This window comes from Poecilia formosa, unplaced genomic scaffold (genome assembly GCF_000485575.1).
Source record: "Poecilia formosa unplaced genomic scaffold, Poecilia_formosa-5.1.2 Scaffold315, whole genome shotgun sequence".
NCBI classification, from domain to species: Eukaryota; Metazoa; Chordata; class Actinopteri; order Cyprinodontiformes; family Poeciliidae; genus Poecilia; species Poecilia formosa.
In genome coordinates this window covers 46817-64139 of record NW_006800254.1, presented here as the reverse complement: position 1 = coordinate 64139, position 17323 = coordinate 46817, and the positions used below count along the sequence as shown (strand labels likewise).

The 17323-nt window shown below is 39.1% G+C and overlaps 1 protein-coding gene across 4 annotated transcripts in view; it reads right to left on the bottom strand.

Moving 5' to 3' along the window:
• LOC103152547 (MICOS complex subunit mic25a-like) overlaps positions 1-17323 on the bottom strand; it is a 102027-nt gene that overhangs the window by 55148 nt on the left and 29556 nt on the right. For 3 of the 4 annotated variants that reach the window (XM_016661172.1, XM_016661173.1, XM_016661174.1), the window contains exons 5-7: positions 15316-15339; positions 13204-13287; positions 5519-5589 (exon numbers count right to left, since the gene is read on the bottom strand). In XM_016661172.1, coding sequence (XP_016516658.1) covers positions 5519-5589; positions 13204-13287; positions 15316-15339 — 179 coding nt within the window. The remainder of the gene's footprint in view (positions 1-5518; positions 5590-13203; positions 13288-15315; positions 15340-17323) is intronic. The other variant, XM_007573041.2, reaches the window with a different exon arrangement.

Genomic DNA, 17323 nt, shown 5'->3' with positions numbered 1-17323 from the left:
TTTGTAATCGCATACAAATTCCAGTTTTTTCCCCAAAGATAAGCACAATTTCATGCAATACACAAACATTTAATCCAGTTTAAAAACATTGTAGAAAGATGCATTTTTTCTTCAGAGACTTATTATCAGCATCTGCCAGTCCTCTGCATCAATAGTGATACTGCTAATCACTGATAAGCTAACTGATTATTAGAAAACCCTTCACACAGCTGAAAACTGGTGCATTAATGAGGGAGCAGCAGGGGTGTAGCATTCTGTAGGTTAGCTTAGTGTCTGAATAATCGGAAGGTGTTTGTTTGTTTACAGGCTCCAAGTGGCAAAAATACAGAATTAACTTTGTTTGGGGAAGAAGCAGTTGTAAGTCTTTCTAAAGGAGGTTTCAAGTATTCATAGATTTCAGTTAGATGCTGGCAGTTCCATGGATGCCAGATTTTCCACTGGACTCCTTTCAGAAACAAGTCCAAACAAGTACAAAAAAATGGAATCGTTATGGAAATCTGCAGTAATATTTTCAGTTCTGACTCAAAGAAATCAGCCGTTAGTGAACACTTAGGTTTCCGGGAGTTGCTTCCAGAGCTGAGGAGAATAAATCACACTCATACAGTAAATACAAGACCTCGGTAAAGATGCATTGTTACATTGTGACAGAAAATTGTTACAATCCAACATATAGGATCCCACTCAGGAAACCGTAACTCAAAATTTCCTTCAAAATTTATAACTGAAGCATGTTGTTAGATTGAATCATAAGTAGAAGGCATTTTTTAACCAGGGCTGTTGATTTAGCTTGCTGATGTTTGCAGTGTTTACGGCGCTACTGCTGCACAATCGTATCCTTGACAGAGGCTGGGAGTCTATCTGACAAAGGCTGCTAAGCCTTACTCAAACACCAGTATAACAGACAGCTGGTTTAGTTAGGACGGCTCGGATGATAACCTGGCCAGTATGACATGGGCATCTGCCCAACTCATCTTGGCCTCATTCTAATGCTTTATGCTCTGGAGAGAAAGATTTCCTCCCGACACATTCACATGCAACATATATCTAGACTAGAAACATAACAGGAATCGGGCAAGTCAATTCCTTTTATTTTGTAAATCAACAGCTAGATGTACTTTGTCATCTTCACATGACAGATATTTCTTAAGGAGAGAACATTCTGAACCAGATCTTTCGGGGATTAATGGTTGTTGTGTCAAATGGCAGAACCACCACAAACTATTTCTAAAATGTGTTTTCTATGGTGTTAGTCTGATTTTAAGGTATTTGGTTCAGTCAGCAGTGAGTGACTAGGCAATCTGTACCTGTAGCATTAAAGGCACCGACTAGGTTTTTAGGGCTGCCAGGAAGATGAGAAAACATATATACAAAAACAAAACAAAAAAAACTAAATTTTTAATCAGAAAATATACATTTTTAATAAAATCTATATTTCATATCATATATACACAACGAATTCAAAAGTGTTAGATTTCCAGTGTTGGTGTTGTATGTTAAATTCAACACTTGTTTAGTCTAATTCAACAACATGAGTGTTAGGGTGCGTTCACACTGCAGCCTGAAGTGACCCAATTCTGATTTTTTGGCAATTCCAATTATTTTGCCATGGCCGTTCACACTGCCAGTAAATGCGACTTGTATGCGTTCTGCAGTGTGAACAGGCAAACGACCTGAAAGTGTCCTGCATGCGCACTACAGGGTGCAATAGCATCAGCATTCTCAGTGTTCTGCAAACTGCCATAAAAAGAAGTGCTCAGTGTTGGCAGACGTAAACATGGTTGCTGACGGTGGAGCATAGCTTACATATTTGAAATTATTGTCTGGCCGGAGCAGCATATTAACAACTTAATCCTCATATAGTCCGTCATGGTTGTTGTTGTTGTTGTTCTTCCCGCTTTGCGCGTATCAGGTCGCACAAGAGTGAGGTTTGTTGAGAATCAGTGACATTCAGTTCGGATGAATGCGACCTGAACGTTAAGTCGCATTTGAATTGGATGTGTCGGATATGGGTCACATTCGAAAAAGAATCCGACCTGTGCTGTTCACACTGCCATGAAAGGTCAGATACAGGTCGCATTACGTCAAAAAAATAGGAATTGGGTCACTTCAGGCTGCAGTGTGAACGCACCCTTAGTTTCCCTAAAGAGCTGGTGTTATTCCAGAGTTAAATGAAAGCAATTCTGTTTGGTGTTGATTTCTAAATTAACACCAACACCAACAGCTCCTCCCACAACTGTAACGTATTTGTGACGTCACGTTTGCCCGAGGAGACAGCAGTATGGCGTCTTGTCTGGAGCTTATAACAAGGTAAGTTCCATGTTAAAATGATCATGTTTTTGACCATTTTTTATGGATGCATTGATTTTCTGTTTGCGCAAGAGTATCGATTCATATACATAGTTCGCTTAACATACATTTAGTTGTTTGGACATCACGGTATACATGACTGTTAATTATTTTTGTTAGAAGCTAAAGCTAACCAAGCATGTAGCACAAGGTGTCATTAAAACTGTCAGAAAAATCTGAAGGCCATTTGAGTTGACATTATTTAGCTGCGTGGTCGTTTTCTTTAAGTTTTTGGCTTGGTCCTATTGAGTTCCTCTCACACATACAAAAAATGTCTCTCACACATACAAAACCGAGTCTTTCACATACAAAAAAATTTGTCTCTATTTTATTAGTTTATATGTGCAATCTTAGTCTTAGTGTGAGAAAAAAAATTGTTTGCATGTATGATATTTTAGTAGTGTGTATGCATTTTTTGTGTTTTGTGTGTGTAAGAGAAAAATTGTATGCGTGTCTGATATTTTAGTAGTGTGTATGCGCAAATTTAGTATTTTGTGTATGCTTGAGAGAAAAATTGTATGTGTGTGTGTGATATTTTAGTAGTATAAATGTGCAATTTTAATATTTTGTGTGTGTGTATGAGCTTTTAGTAGTATGTGAGAGACAAAACATAGTTTTTGTCCTAAACTGCCTCTCATAAAAATGGACCATGCTCATTCAATTTGTGGTCACAGTGAGATCTGCAGAGAACTTTTAGTTACATTTCCAGGAGTAAAATAGTGGACCATTTGTCTGTCCAATGTTCTGTGTTTCAAGGAAAGGGTTGGTTATAGAGACAGTCCACTGTGACAAATGAAAAAGATCTGCTGTTTTTAATAGAAGATCACAATAATTTCTAATAGAAGACTGACTTTAATCATGTAAAAACTATAAAGGACTTTGAAAAACAAAAACTTAACTACTTTGTTTCTATTAAACCTCCATTTCATACATTGCATGTCCACTGAGAAGAAGAATGTAAAATTCGCTCTGCATAGAGACAAAGGAAGTCACTTTTTGCAGTCAAATGAGTGCTTGACCATCATTTGACTGCAAATGATGGTCAAATGATGTTCAGTGCTCCACACTGAACTTTCAGTGTGGAGCACTGAAAGTTCAGTGCTCCACATACTAAATGCCTCCTAGTTGTCAGATAATAATTAGTTGAGTTATTCAGATAAAAGGTTTGCAGTTTGAAGCAGCTTCAAGCACTCAACGTGCAGAGGTGAGCGAATCAAGTTAAGTTATGTGACTCATATAGGCAGCATCTACAGGAGTTTCATACGATAGGTGCTTATTTGTGGTATATTTGTTGTCTCTGAATTGTGACATTTTTGCCACATCATTCTTGCAAAGTATCCAAGAAATGTTTGGCAGCATAGGTTAGCTAGTGAATAAATTGTGCTGCAGTACCAAATGTGCATTAAGGCAATATTAGAACACTGTTTACTTAAAGTACTTTCATTATGATGTATAAGAAGGTGCTGCATTTCAGTCTAAGTTTTAATATACAAGTAAGTTTATTAATGGTTTATTCATTTCTTCTTTCTTATCGTTACACAATTATACATTTAAAAATATGAGCCATTCAGAAAAGGTTAGGGATATTCTAGTTTCAGAAGAAATGTCAGGATGAACCTAAAATACATAAAACCTAATGTGACCTTCTCTAAACTTTTAAATGGGCATGTCCTACTGTTCAGTGTTTCTGTATTTTTGAACAACTTGTTGTTCTTTAACAAGGAGATAAATTACAAAATTCACAAGTGTTTGATACACAAATCAACCAATACTTTTCCTGGTTCAATCGGAAATGGTATTTAAACAGTTCTACTCATTATCACATTCTGACATCATCAAACAGGATGCTCTCAGATGGACCAGCCCTTTCTACCTGAATAACATCATTAATCCAGTCATTATATTCCTGCATCAACAAGACAGGCCTAATGTCATCTTCATGGAGACAATACTCCAGCTCCATTTTTAGGGAACGTCTGCTGGAGACTGGGGTACCGGGTATGGAGTGGGCCACACCTTCTCTAGACCTGAATCCTATAGAAAACCAGTGGGATCAGCTGAGTCATAACTCTGGACCCCAGAGCCACAATGACCCTGAGGGCCCCCTTCAAGAAAAGTGGGATGCCATGTCTCACCAGACATGCTGTTCACAGGTAAGTCGACCTGTGAACAGCATGAGATAGAGGCATTGACAACAACAGTGGAAGTATACCCTCCACCATTGAAGGCTTTTCTTCCAGTTACATTGTTTGAACTTTCAGGAAATCCTATTTGTATGCTTCTCCTTAAATGCTGTACTTTTATGCTATAATAGTAACATATCGTCTTTATTTTATCCATAAATGTAATGCCTTAAGTTTTAAGCCAAATAACTTTTTGTGAGTAGTGCATATACTGAACTTTCTATTGTTTCATACTTTATCTATTAAGAAATATGGAAACAACTAAATAAAGAGCATTCAAAGTCACAGCAAAAAAAAGAATCAAAAATTTAAACAGAAACAAATTAAAAATCATCTCTGCTTAGCAACATGGGGAGAACTTCATTAATATAAAGTGAAAAATTAACCCAAAAGCAGAAAAGCCTGGCCTCAGGGATGAGAACACTTCCTTGTAGTTTCTCTGAGGACTTCAGCTTTTTGGCTTTTTTCATGTTGAGGGCTCTTGTCGTTTAACAGCAAGTCAAGGTTTGGTCTCTAATGACAATTAAATTTGTGTGTTGTACACTCTGCAGTGACAATAATTAGGTATCTTTTTTCCGGCTGTGGCTCATTACACTTCCAGAGTGAGAAGTGATGATGGTGAAACAGGCTATTGTTGAATTCTGTTTAATTAAAGCAACCAATTAAAACATTTATCACACGGGTTAGTTTGCTCCAGAGACTGTAAACATTTAAGTAGGTAAGACAAAAAAAATTTGCTGCCTCACGCTATTCATTAGTCTGTTGGGTTAATGCAATTCTGCATGCGGAAGTTGGTAGACTGTTTCCAGAGGCTGCAGGTTGTAATATTTCCCAGCTTTTGTAGCTACAAATTGGGTTTGTGGTTGTTAAAGTGCACATAGGCAGGAATGAGTGTGTGCATGCTCAGACACATTTGTCAAACTTTGTCTGTTGGGATGATGACTCAGGAAAAGCGAGGGCATATTGGATGATTTGTGTGCACATCTCACCTGAAGCTTGCTTCTGTCACGGAGGCGGTTTGGTGGAATTGATCTTTACTCTCCTTGAATCTCTCAAAATTCTACAGAGATTTTTGTCAAAACAACAAAACAAGACAGAAAGAAAAAGATTGTTAGTCAGATTATTAGAGATACATTTGTTTGCCTTTTGAACATGCAGAAGGGAAATAAAACCATCACATCTTTTGACGATTCGTGCAGATAGAGCCCTTGAGGTGGAAGTGTTTGCCCAGTAAACAATATTAATAACATATCAGATAAAATATTCACCCTTTTTAAAAACAACTCACATTTTTTAACTCATAATTCCCTTGCCTTCACTCATTTCTACCTTTTATTTTGTTTCCTTGAAATTTTGTTTTGCTCATCTACAGCTGCTTTCTTTAATCTCTCTACTCCATTTTTCCTCATTCCAGACTACAGACCAAAACAACTCAACTTAATATCCATCCATCCATTTTCTGCTTATTAAGTCCACAAAACGTGTTTTGTGGACTTAATAGCATTTCTTTATCATAAAACTAACAGAATGTTGACAATTTCTACATGCAACCTGAATAAGTTTTACAGTCCCTTGCTGTAGAACTAAATCTCGGCGCTGATAAGCTGCATTACTCATACATTCTTATTCTTTTTTGTAGAAAAATCAAGATTTCTGCCTTCGCAGTCTGTCTGGTGAGGACCAAAACTTGTGCATGCCGGCAGTGGTATTATGAAAAAACAATCAGCTAATCCACAACAACTGCAGCCTCTCCTCTGCAGATCCCCTGAGCTTAGGCCTTTCAACACGTGGCATCCCCCCAAATATTTACCCAGCAAACTGCACCGTCTTGGAAAGGAAAATGTGGAGGAAAAATCAAACTGAAGGCACTGCAAGGCAGGTATTATAAGAGAAAGAGGAGAAAAAGTAATGGCTAAGGGTTGAAACTGAATTAATAAATGTGATGTGTAAATAATGAAAAAATTCATGTAAAATAAAAAGATTTCTGTGCTGGTAAAAGATTACAATGTTTTATGGCGAAGATTATATTAGATAAACTTCACCAGGTTTTAACTATAGGCAGAAACTAAGTTGATTCGTGTAAATCATTCATAGGCGTCCTTCTTGGTTTTAAGTTACTCAAGGAACACCTCAGGGCTCCGTGCTCAGACTACCACAAGGAGGTGCTGTGTGAATTTTCACCATTATGCGACACAAAGCTGCATCTGTGTGTTAAGTAACTAGATACTTGATGATGTACTAACACAGACGCCTGTCTAAAATAGTTGAAGGTCTGTACCACAAGTGCATTTTTATTTTTCTATTTGTTTTTTGCAGAAAGCATATCTAAAATATTCAAAAGCAAATGCAGCATGGGAAGCTGGATTACTTGGCTAAATGCTAGTTGACACGAGTATTTAGCCAAGTTAGAGGCACCCAAACATTTTGATCAATAAAATGCTTAAAACTAGAAACGTTTCCTAGATCTAAATCTTTATTGCCTCAATGCATCGACTAAAAATAATATTCCACCTGCACCCCATTATTGTCTAATTTAAGCATAACATTTAGCCATTATACTGCAAGTAGTGTGAAATGTTTGTTCATGCATTTTTTTTGCTTCTTTTGCCCCTAAAAACAAACTAATAAACTCCAACCTTTATCCTTTCCTAAAGTGTCACTGTTCTCCTACACGATGTCTTTTAACACGAAAGTTAGCTTTAGGATTGTAGCAGCCCCATAGGGGTATTCATTTATCCGTTTCCCTTTCAAACTCCAGACTACGCAACAGTGTTGTGGTTTTTGACGCGCTTTGGGAAAAAATAAGACGCTAATAAGTGGAGCATCTTAAAAAGACTGATTAACAGCAAAGACTTTTTTAAAAGGAGGGAAATTCAAAGGCGTGGAATATTATAAACAAGTACGTGGAGCCAGGGAAGAACAAAGCTGACATGGGGAGTCAAGAAGCTCGTTAGATGTAAAAAGGTGGAAGCAGCTGTACTTTGCATTCATCAGCCATCAATAGCCAAACAGATTTCTGCTTCCCCACTGATTATGATTGCAAGCAATAATTTTCACCAGCTGTCTACACATGTTTGCAACCAACCTACACCTACAGGGGCACGCCTCTGAAATGTTATACACGGGGAACTCTGGCATGGATCCCCCAGTTTCTAAACCAATTAGACATATTTGTTTCTTCGGTTAATTTCTAATAATGTTAGGAATTCATCAAAAATTGCTGCAATTACTGTAAAAAGGCATACCAATCAAACAAAATAAAGCCCGTCACACAGGTAACAGAAAGGAATACTAATGAGGTTCCTAATATGAAAGCTTATGGAAGAACAAAAAACAATAAATTAACAGATTCCTGCTGAAATCTGGGATAAAACTTCAGATTGAACAAATGATGCTCTTCAGGCAGATCCAAAAACTCTCAAGGTCTCATTTCTCTCGCTCTCCTGTCTGTGTTCTTCCTCCGTCTCTCCCTCTCACATACATATGCACACGTTCTTTGATCCTTCGGAAACCGTTGCAAAGGTGTGTAGAGGCTTTTAACCCCCACACACCCACCTTTTCTCTGCTTGACCTGACTGCAGCAGCAGCGCTCACTGAACAATACAAAAGGAGGGCATGTTTGTGTCGTTATGTTGTTTTGCGTCCTGTGTGATATGCTTGCACCGTGTTACCAAAAGTACTGTAGCTATTCAAGGTCATGTAAACATCTGCACTCATCGAGCAACATTTCAGCAACTTGGTCCATTCAGGTGTCTAGGCTTGGTGAAAACAAGTTGCTGAAGCTCAAAGGGAGCATCAGAATGGGGAAGAGGATGATTTGAGGGGCTTGAAAGCTTCTTCCTGCTGGCCCTTTGCACGTCACACCACACTCTTCAGAAAGCCATGACAGGTGTCCAAACAGCTTTTGATACTGTTTGATACCGTAAATATTGTCATAGCGTGCTGCGCGGTTTAGTGTACAAACCAAACTTCTCATTTTATTGTAAACCTTTTGATGAGGAAAGATACGCCGATAGATAGCAGCTATCAAGACTAGCAGCCCTCAGTGTAATCACATATTGACAGAGAACATTTTTACTAGGTAAGGAAATTACTAGTAAAATTTCCTTACTTACTTGCATAGTAACTAAAGTAAGCAATCAAATATTGCCTTGTGGAGAAGGTACGGGTCTAATCATTAGTAACCATGGAGAAGACGGCCCACTAAGTAGTCAGCTATGTATGGAAAAGACTGTTTAGCATCTAGAGTTTAGTATGCTTTTAAAGGGCCAGTATTATATAAAATGAACTTTTTTTAGATTTATATCATATTATAAAGTTATTCCCTCATCAAAAACATACCTGGAGTGTTGAATTCTTAGTCTCCATGGCAACCATTCAGCTGTGCAAAACGCTTGGGTGGACCCAAGTCGACAAAGTTGATGATTTGATGAAATCAACAACAACACTGCAGACTTGAAGTACCCAGGAGAGGTAGTTTTGGAAAAACTGTCACCTGGCCATCACGATTTGATCCCTCTAGCTGCTGCACTGACTAACAGACGCTGAGATGAAGAGATAACAGTTTTACTCACTTTCCATCATGGTAATAATGTTATGCCTGAACGGTGTGTGTAATACATCATAAGGTAGCAGACAAAATTGGGAAAGGTATTTTTCATACAAATTCACATTAGAATCATAATAATTTTCAAGTGCTTTTTTTTGTCTCTCAGCACCTTCTTCTGGACTCTTCAGACTTTAATAAATGCTGCTGCAGAGACTTCACTGTGGGTGTTTACCACTGTTTGAGGAATGCACAAGTACGTCTTTAGCCCAGGACAAAATAATGAGGCAACAGGAATGTTAGTGGCAGCTCTGCAATGTTTAGTACCATTAACTTATTATGAAACTCATATCTTCATCTCCAGATGGGGTGCAGCCTCGGTGGAAACGCTGCTAACAAGCTAAACTAATAAGCAGATCCGAAGCTTTCGGTGCAGCATATTGAGCAGATAGCTTTTTGCGGGATGAAAGCGTTCAACTTTGACTTGGTGTGCATAAGGCCCAGAGTGGGTACATTTCCATAAGAAAGTGCAGCACAGCAGAAAAGTCAAGTTTTAATATGGTACTTTGGAGAGGGGGTGGGGGGAAATCAAGGTATTGATCAAAAGGCCAGAATGTCTCCATCTTGTCGGGATCACACAATATCTGCAATATGTCATCAGTATATGCATAAATATATACATACACATGAGGATGTGCACTAAATTTTCGTATTTTGCGTGGGAGGATAAGCCGCCAAAGTGTTTATCTCTTCGTTTTATAATGAAGACATGATTTAAGGTTAGCATAAAACATCTGCTAGAACAGAATGGAAGTTAATACCACAACCTCCCAAATGTTGGAAGCTCAACAATAAGGAAGTGCCTGCACCTTTCCATGCAGGAATTCCTACCAGCCCCCTTGCCGCCTGGCCACGAATAAAAGCAGTGCCACTGTGTTTGATTTGGAAGAAAGCAGTGGATGTGTGTTTAGTGTGCAGATATTTCCAGTGCTCTTCGAAGAGGCCTTCCTGACAGCCTGTCAAGCAACCTGTCAGACTTGGAGGAGGATTATTATCTCTTTCTGTACGCTCTATTTCCACAAGCTTCAAAATACGCTCCATTATGACAGGAGTGTGTGCAAAAGAGTCAGAAAGACAGCAAGACCACCAGTGAGAGAAACAGGAGAAAATAAAAAAAGAGGGATTAGATATTAAATGGTGGGGCCTGGAAGTTAGAAAATGTTGACAACTCATAAAAACACCAGTGCACGAGGAAATAAGGAGTAAGAAATTTAAAAGAAACGTGCTTTTATCCGACTGGTAATCCAAGACAGACCTCTATAGCTCAACAATAGGGCTGTTGTAAATGATTATTTTAGTAATCGAGTCATCTATTGATTATTCTGATGATTATTTAAAAAATAATAATAAAAAAATAATAATAAAATGAAACATTGGTAAATTCTGCTATAATAGCAGTATTAATATTGGATATCAATCTCGGCCCAAATTTTCCATATTTGTGCATCCCCAACAATTACTTTTTTGTAGCTTAGCAAACTGACCTACAGCAATAATAGCAATTTTTTTAAGTCAACCTGGAGAAAAATTACACAAAAATCAGAAATTGTATTAAATTTTAATAATAAAAATAATAAGGCAGCAGCTCTCTGTTGTATTCCACGCATCACACCAGATGCTTAAAGGAAGCCTGTCTGTCCCCAACATGACGAACCGGAGACATCGGCGGGAAAAGATGACATCAGGTCCCTCTGCATTGTGCCAATAGCCAGCAGCGATCAGCAACTCATTGACGGTGCAATAGGACTTATCAGAAAAAGTCCTATTGGACTTTTTCTGATAAAGATACTGCAACTATCAGTATAGAGCATACACAGTCTTTGATTATAGTGGTACAGATTTTACATTGTTTTACATGATACTGTATATTTTAAATAAAATCAAAATGCCGTCACCATGAACTGTCCAGGACCGACTGGGCTGCATTTTGAGCAAAGGAGTCCATGACTGCAAACAAACTGAGCGCTCAGAACGATACATGAATCTGCCCATACTGTACATGCGCACCTGAGTACACAGTATCGATGCAAATAACATCTCACTCCATCTTAACACACGCAGTCACACACAGACACACAGAGAGGTCTGTCTACAAACATCCTAAGCTCCATAGCAAACACAGCTTGTGCCACCCATATGCCAGCCTGCCAGCCACTGACTCGATCTCCAAATCCAACCTGTTACTAATGAGATGAACACAAATAGCCGCCCGCATGACACCAAAGACCTGCATATGACTCTGCCTTTGCATAAGCATGAATGTGATGTGGCAAAAGAAGGAAATATTTCTTTGAGTTTTTCCACGTCTTGTCAAGCTACAGAGTGGTCTGTGTTTTCCACACGCCAGCCGCTCTACAAAACTTCACCAAAACATTTTTTTAGAAATTGCCTTGTTTCTATTGAGTAAATTTATTTTCGTAATTTCAATTATGCTATTTGAAAACACAGCTTATGTCAGCCTCTCGATTTAACAATTACCCAAATACACAGTTTTTAAAACCACCTAAAGTTCATGGTGCTTTATGTATTTTAGGGAGTTTTCACAGATGATAGTCCAGTACACTTGGTTCAGTCGGGAGCCAAAATTGGAACATTTGTTACATTTTTAAGTTGGCGTGGTTCTCTTTCACGCTGCACTGTCAAATGATCCAAACCTGTTGAAAAACCTGTTCACCTTCTCTCCTGTGGCGGCGCTGCAACAAGAACCACTGAAGGAAACAACACAAAAATCTCTGAACAAGACACTGAGCGCAACTTCCTTCCTCACAAAATGTATACAGAAATGGAGTGGAGTCCATTGTAGGATTTCTCTTTTGTCTGTAGTAAAAAACCAGGCGTTCCTCGTGCATTTATTTTGGCTCTACTGACCCACAATACCCTGTGCTGTAGTTCACTTCCTGCTTTTGGAGCGGTCTCCAGCGGTCTTCCACATATGCATACAAATTGCCCCAGAGTTCACTTCAACCAAACTGAGACCTAAGAGTTTGCTTTTTCGGTCCTCATCAGAGTTCAATGGTGCATTCACTCCTCTCCAAATGAAACAGACTTTGTAAGCAAACCAACCTGAGTTCAATTAAAGCTCTGGACTAAACAGGGCTGGTGTGAATGCAACCTTATTCTAAGGTAGCTAAAAAAAATTACTGGTGTACTGAACTTAAGGAGTCTGCCCAAAGACTGCTGGCTGATTAGAACACAGACTCTCCATTTACTCTGCATGCTGAACAGGCCTGAATTAACCAGGGTAAACAGAACACAATACTTAGGTTTTCCACATAATGTCCTTTAAAGGTCTTTTCTATTTGAGAAATGGAAGACAGCTTTCCCCGGAGAGCACATTGTAAAGGTTCTCCGCATGGCGCCTGGTGAGACTGAGACTTGACTTGAAACTGCACCTTTCCTACCCGGCAAATGTCAAACAGAAGATGAAAGGAAATGGAAGGTCTTGTAAAGGCTCTCCGGAGATGATCCGGCTGGCTTCAATCTTTGCTGCCTGTTGAATTGCACCAGAAAGGCCTAAGGGAGACGCTTCTTCTACGTAATGTTTAGTTGTGAACCTATTTTGATGAACAAACTTGTTTAAATGTACTCTACATTACTTTTTCACATGGGTGGGAGGAACGTTTCAGACCATTTTATTTATCGCTTTATAGCTTTCTTTGCTGCACAAAATCACCTTTAAAGCTTATTATTATGCATGCTGTGGAGCAACCTGCTAGTGCAGCTTATAGCTCAACATTCCCATTGGGAAGACTACAAGCAATGCATCACACGTTTTGCCATAATAATGCTGTAGAGAAAATTTGCATGAATCCTTTAAATCATTATACATGCAAGTACGTTTGCACACAGAAATGCAAAAAGCCTGTTTGACCTTGGGATTATGTGACTACAGTTGATTATGCATCTGCTGGAATGTGCACATGTGAAACAGCTTTTCCTGTCCAGATTTTCGGTGTTCTTCTGCGATATGCTGCTCAGCACAGCAGGCCGAGGCTTCTGTGAACGCTTTTGAACAAGGCAGGTTTCTGCAGGTCTGTGAAAAATGTGCGGCTCGTGTGAATGTCGTACCCTCTGCTCCAGCTGAGCCAGCTGCTCCTTGTAGAAGGCATCCAGCGCTTTCAGTTGCGAGTCTTTCTTCTGGAGCTGCTGAGCCTGCAAGCGGAATACACACAGAGACAGAGCGGTCGGCTGAAAAGGCATCGGAAAAGGTCATGTGGGTATCATGCGGTTGGTTCAAAACAATAAAGTTTTGTTTTGCTTTTATTTAATTTATTTTGTCCCTATCTGCAATTTCTTTTACTTGGTAATGAATCTAAGTGTTGTTTTGCAGATTTAATATTCAATAAATTATTGTTAGAAACATAGCGTAATGCTAGAATACAATTTCACGACTCTCAACTGTTCTTTTTTAATACGTCTTATCTAAATCAAACAATTTCCTAAAACACTCTCCATGTGAAATGGTTGAAGGCTGGATGACGGTTGATTTTGTGTCTGCTGAACCATTAATGTGTTGATCATATCCTGTCATTGATCTGCTGAAACACCCCGGAACAACCATTTCAGTTTTCTGACAGAATCCATTAAATTTTTATTATTTATTCAAAGGTTTCATGTTTGCATGCACCAACAAACCTTTGAAAGAAAATCAGGCCATAGATCATAGATCCTCCACTAAAGTGGTGTTTTTACACACTAACCCCACCTGCTCCAGAACAAATAAGACAGAATTACAGTGGACTGACTATTATAGTAGTTCAAACCCCAAATAAACCCTAATGCACATTAATACCCGCTGTAGAGACTGTCCTAGAACTACAGCAGAAATGAACATGGATGGTCTTCCTTGTCATCCATTTTTAAAAATGAATGAATGCGTGTAAATCCAGGTTGATAGAGGCAGCCGTGCTGCATGAAGCAGTAACACCAAGAAGGTCAGCCTGGAAAGTCATTTGTATTAATCTCCGTGGCAACTACTGGGACGAGAAGACATAACTGCACCGTTCCCAAGCCTCAACAGGTGATCTAGCAGCTTCCAAAGATAGCATCACTCGATAGACACAGCTATCTAGATGTGCTGTGGTAGGAAAATCTGACAAGGTAGAAGAAATGTCATAAGTATGTTTTTTACCTTTACTGGTATAGTTTTAGCATCAAGCCAAAGCATCAAGAGATGTTCAGTGAGGGAAATCCATGTAATATCCTGTATTAAATGATTCATATTCACATCTGACCTTTACCACAAAAAAATGTGGTTTGAATACAAGTGTGGTCTGTGTCCCGGCAGATCTTTATGCACAGCAGGGGATTAACATTGGATTAAAAGAGTTAACACTGGTTCCTTTCATGTCACCGCTGGTTTTAAAAATCCTGCTTCAAAGTCTCTTAAAAAGGCCATTTACTTGCAAGAATGCAGTTTTTATTTCCATCCAGCATTTTGTTGAATTCAAGGTCTCCAAAAGATTATGTATGGCCAATGACTTCTCAGAGGTTGGACTCCAAAGCATGGCCGAGCGTTGGAAATTCACACACCACAAAGGGAGAAAAAAGCCGCAACCTTCAAATCAAAAGTTTGCTTTTCCACCTCCGTCTCTATCTGTTAGCGCATCTCTACATATCTATTTCGTGTGCTTTAGTGGGTGGATGCATGCTACAATTACCCTGATGTGCTGAAAAGGAACACATAGATTCACAAAAGCCAGCACATCTGCAAAAGAACGCCAATAAACATTCAACAAGCATGCAGGACACTTGACAAAGAAGGGAAACTTAGATTTTTTTAAAGAAGAGTCTTTACACATGCAATATGGAGACATACTTGGAAATGTTGCAAGAAACCATGAAAAAAGAGCAAGGTCAAACAAATTAAGCATGAAAGATGGACAGGAAGAAATAAAAGCAGCCAGGGGCTTCATTTGATTCCAATTGAATCTGATCAGTCATTAAGTGAATCTTACACAAACATGCTCCATATTCTAGATATTTTACTCCTCTAAAATGTTGGGATTTTCATTCCAACAGAAATTAACAATTACTACAATCAGCATATTATGAAAAGCAGTTTCTTTGTTTTTTTTTTGCCTGTCTAGCCCCACTACATGTTGAAGAGGACGATGAGAAACAAAGAAGGGTGAGGCGGAGATGAAAAGGCCAACAGAGCAGGACTGTCATAAAACTTACCATGGCCTCCATTTCATCTGCAGACTACAAACGGAAGTAGAGAAAGAGCAAAGAACAGCAGTGAGAGGAAGCTGCCTGCCACACATTTCAGCTTTTGGGTTGTGCATATTAAATGCAATACAAGGGAAATTAGTACTATAGACCAGTGGTCCCCAACCCCTGGTCCGTGGACCAATTGGTACCGGGCCGCGCAAGAAATAATTAAATATTTCCGTTTTATGTATTATTTGAGTCTGGAGGATCTTTTATTTTGAAAATCCTTTAACCGGATTCTCTCAGTTACTTGTGCGCCAACGCTGAGCCCACAAGTAGCAAAATGAGTAAGAAACAGATCAGATGTCTTTGGAAAGTTTCTTTGCAAAGGGGAAAAGGCCCAGAGAAGAGACAGGAGGATGGATTTATCCCGGATCGGTAGGAGACTCCCACATTACAAGCCGCTCTGTGTAACATGCGGAGATCAGCTCGCTAATGAGGCAATGAAGCTTCAAGCTGCTTCGCCACGTAGAGACCAAGCAGGCTGTGGAAATAAGCAACACTTCATGTGTCATTGTCTCTCATCACTCCCAGATGGGACCGTCTCATTGCAGAGAAACAAGCTCAGTCATTATCGTAAGTTAAAATTTTCACGAAAGTAAAATGCTCGTTTTTGTGGCGCATTTGTATCTTATTTTGAAGGGATATGTAAACGTTACCATAACGACCAGAGTCAGAGAGCGTTTGGGCAGTGGTCGAGAGGAGATGAGTAGAGCTTGTGAGTCTTAAGGGTTTGTTTTCGGATCCACCTGAATAATATGTAGTTGCGCCCCTGCCGATATCCACCGGACTCACAGTTGTGCGATATGTCAGCTGTTTGGGATTCCCCTCTGTTCTTACGTCACCGCGCTTTCTGATTGGCTACCTGTCACATTCAGCAGGTTGTATTCTCGTTCCCAGTCAGGGTAAACTCCACAGGCTGCGATAAAAAGGCCAAGACAACCCAAATTGGGTATATTCAGGATTTAGCGGGAACACCAACATGCAGAAGCCTCATCTGACGGTTAACCACTCCCCGGGCCGCAGCAAAATTTTCAAAGACTAGACCGGTCCGTGGTAATAAAAAGGTTGGGGACCACTGCTATAGACCACACAATCTGGAATATTTATCCAGACCATGCGCTGGAGAATTATTCTAGCGTTCTTATTAATTGGGTAGTTTGCATGACAGGGATGTCCAGTTGATTTACTGATTAATGTTTGACTAATTTTGAGCACTTGTTGATGGTTTGAAAGGGTTTAAACTTTCAGCCCAAGACAGTTAGGTCATCTTCAGGCATTTGCAATGCATCATTTTAACCCAGTTTATTCAGTTTCCAGACATCATTGCTGACACATATACTTCATAGATGTGACCGAGCATAATGTTTCTCAAAAAGCGTTCCACTATTTTGCTCTAAAATCTGCATAAGACCCATTTTCAAACATGCCAACCTACTCAGCAAAATAGAAAACAGCTCTGGTCCTCTTATAAACTGATTTTCCTGTTCTTACAGTGAGTGTGACAAGATCAGAAACAAAACGGGGTGTGGACATAGGAAAAGAATATTGTGGTAATTTCTGGCCATTATTGCACATGACTTTTTATTATTAAGTGTAAAAAGTTGCTATTAAAGAGTGCATTTACTGTAGAGCTTTTGTTGCTTTGCAAAACAATTTAACTCAGAGTTTCCACATGAGCCTTGCTGTACCTGCATAGACAAAGCGCTGATTGTAGAAGAGAGCAATTAAGGTGATTGCAATGAGGAAATCTATCTGAATTCTTAGATGTGTGTAAACAACATCAAATTGGGAGCTTTTGTTACACTGATTGTGATCTATTTTACATTCCTTAAACATGCAAGGCAAAATTAAAAGATAAGGCTTTAGTGCTTTATTGTTGTTTTATTTTTTAACACTTTGGCATGCTAGAAAAAAAAACCTTAATATATTTTATTGCAAAATAATGTGATAAACCAATCCTATGAAGTTGAAG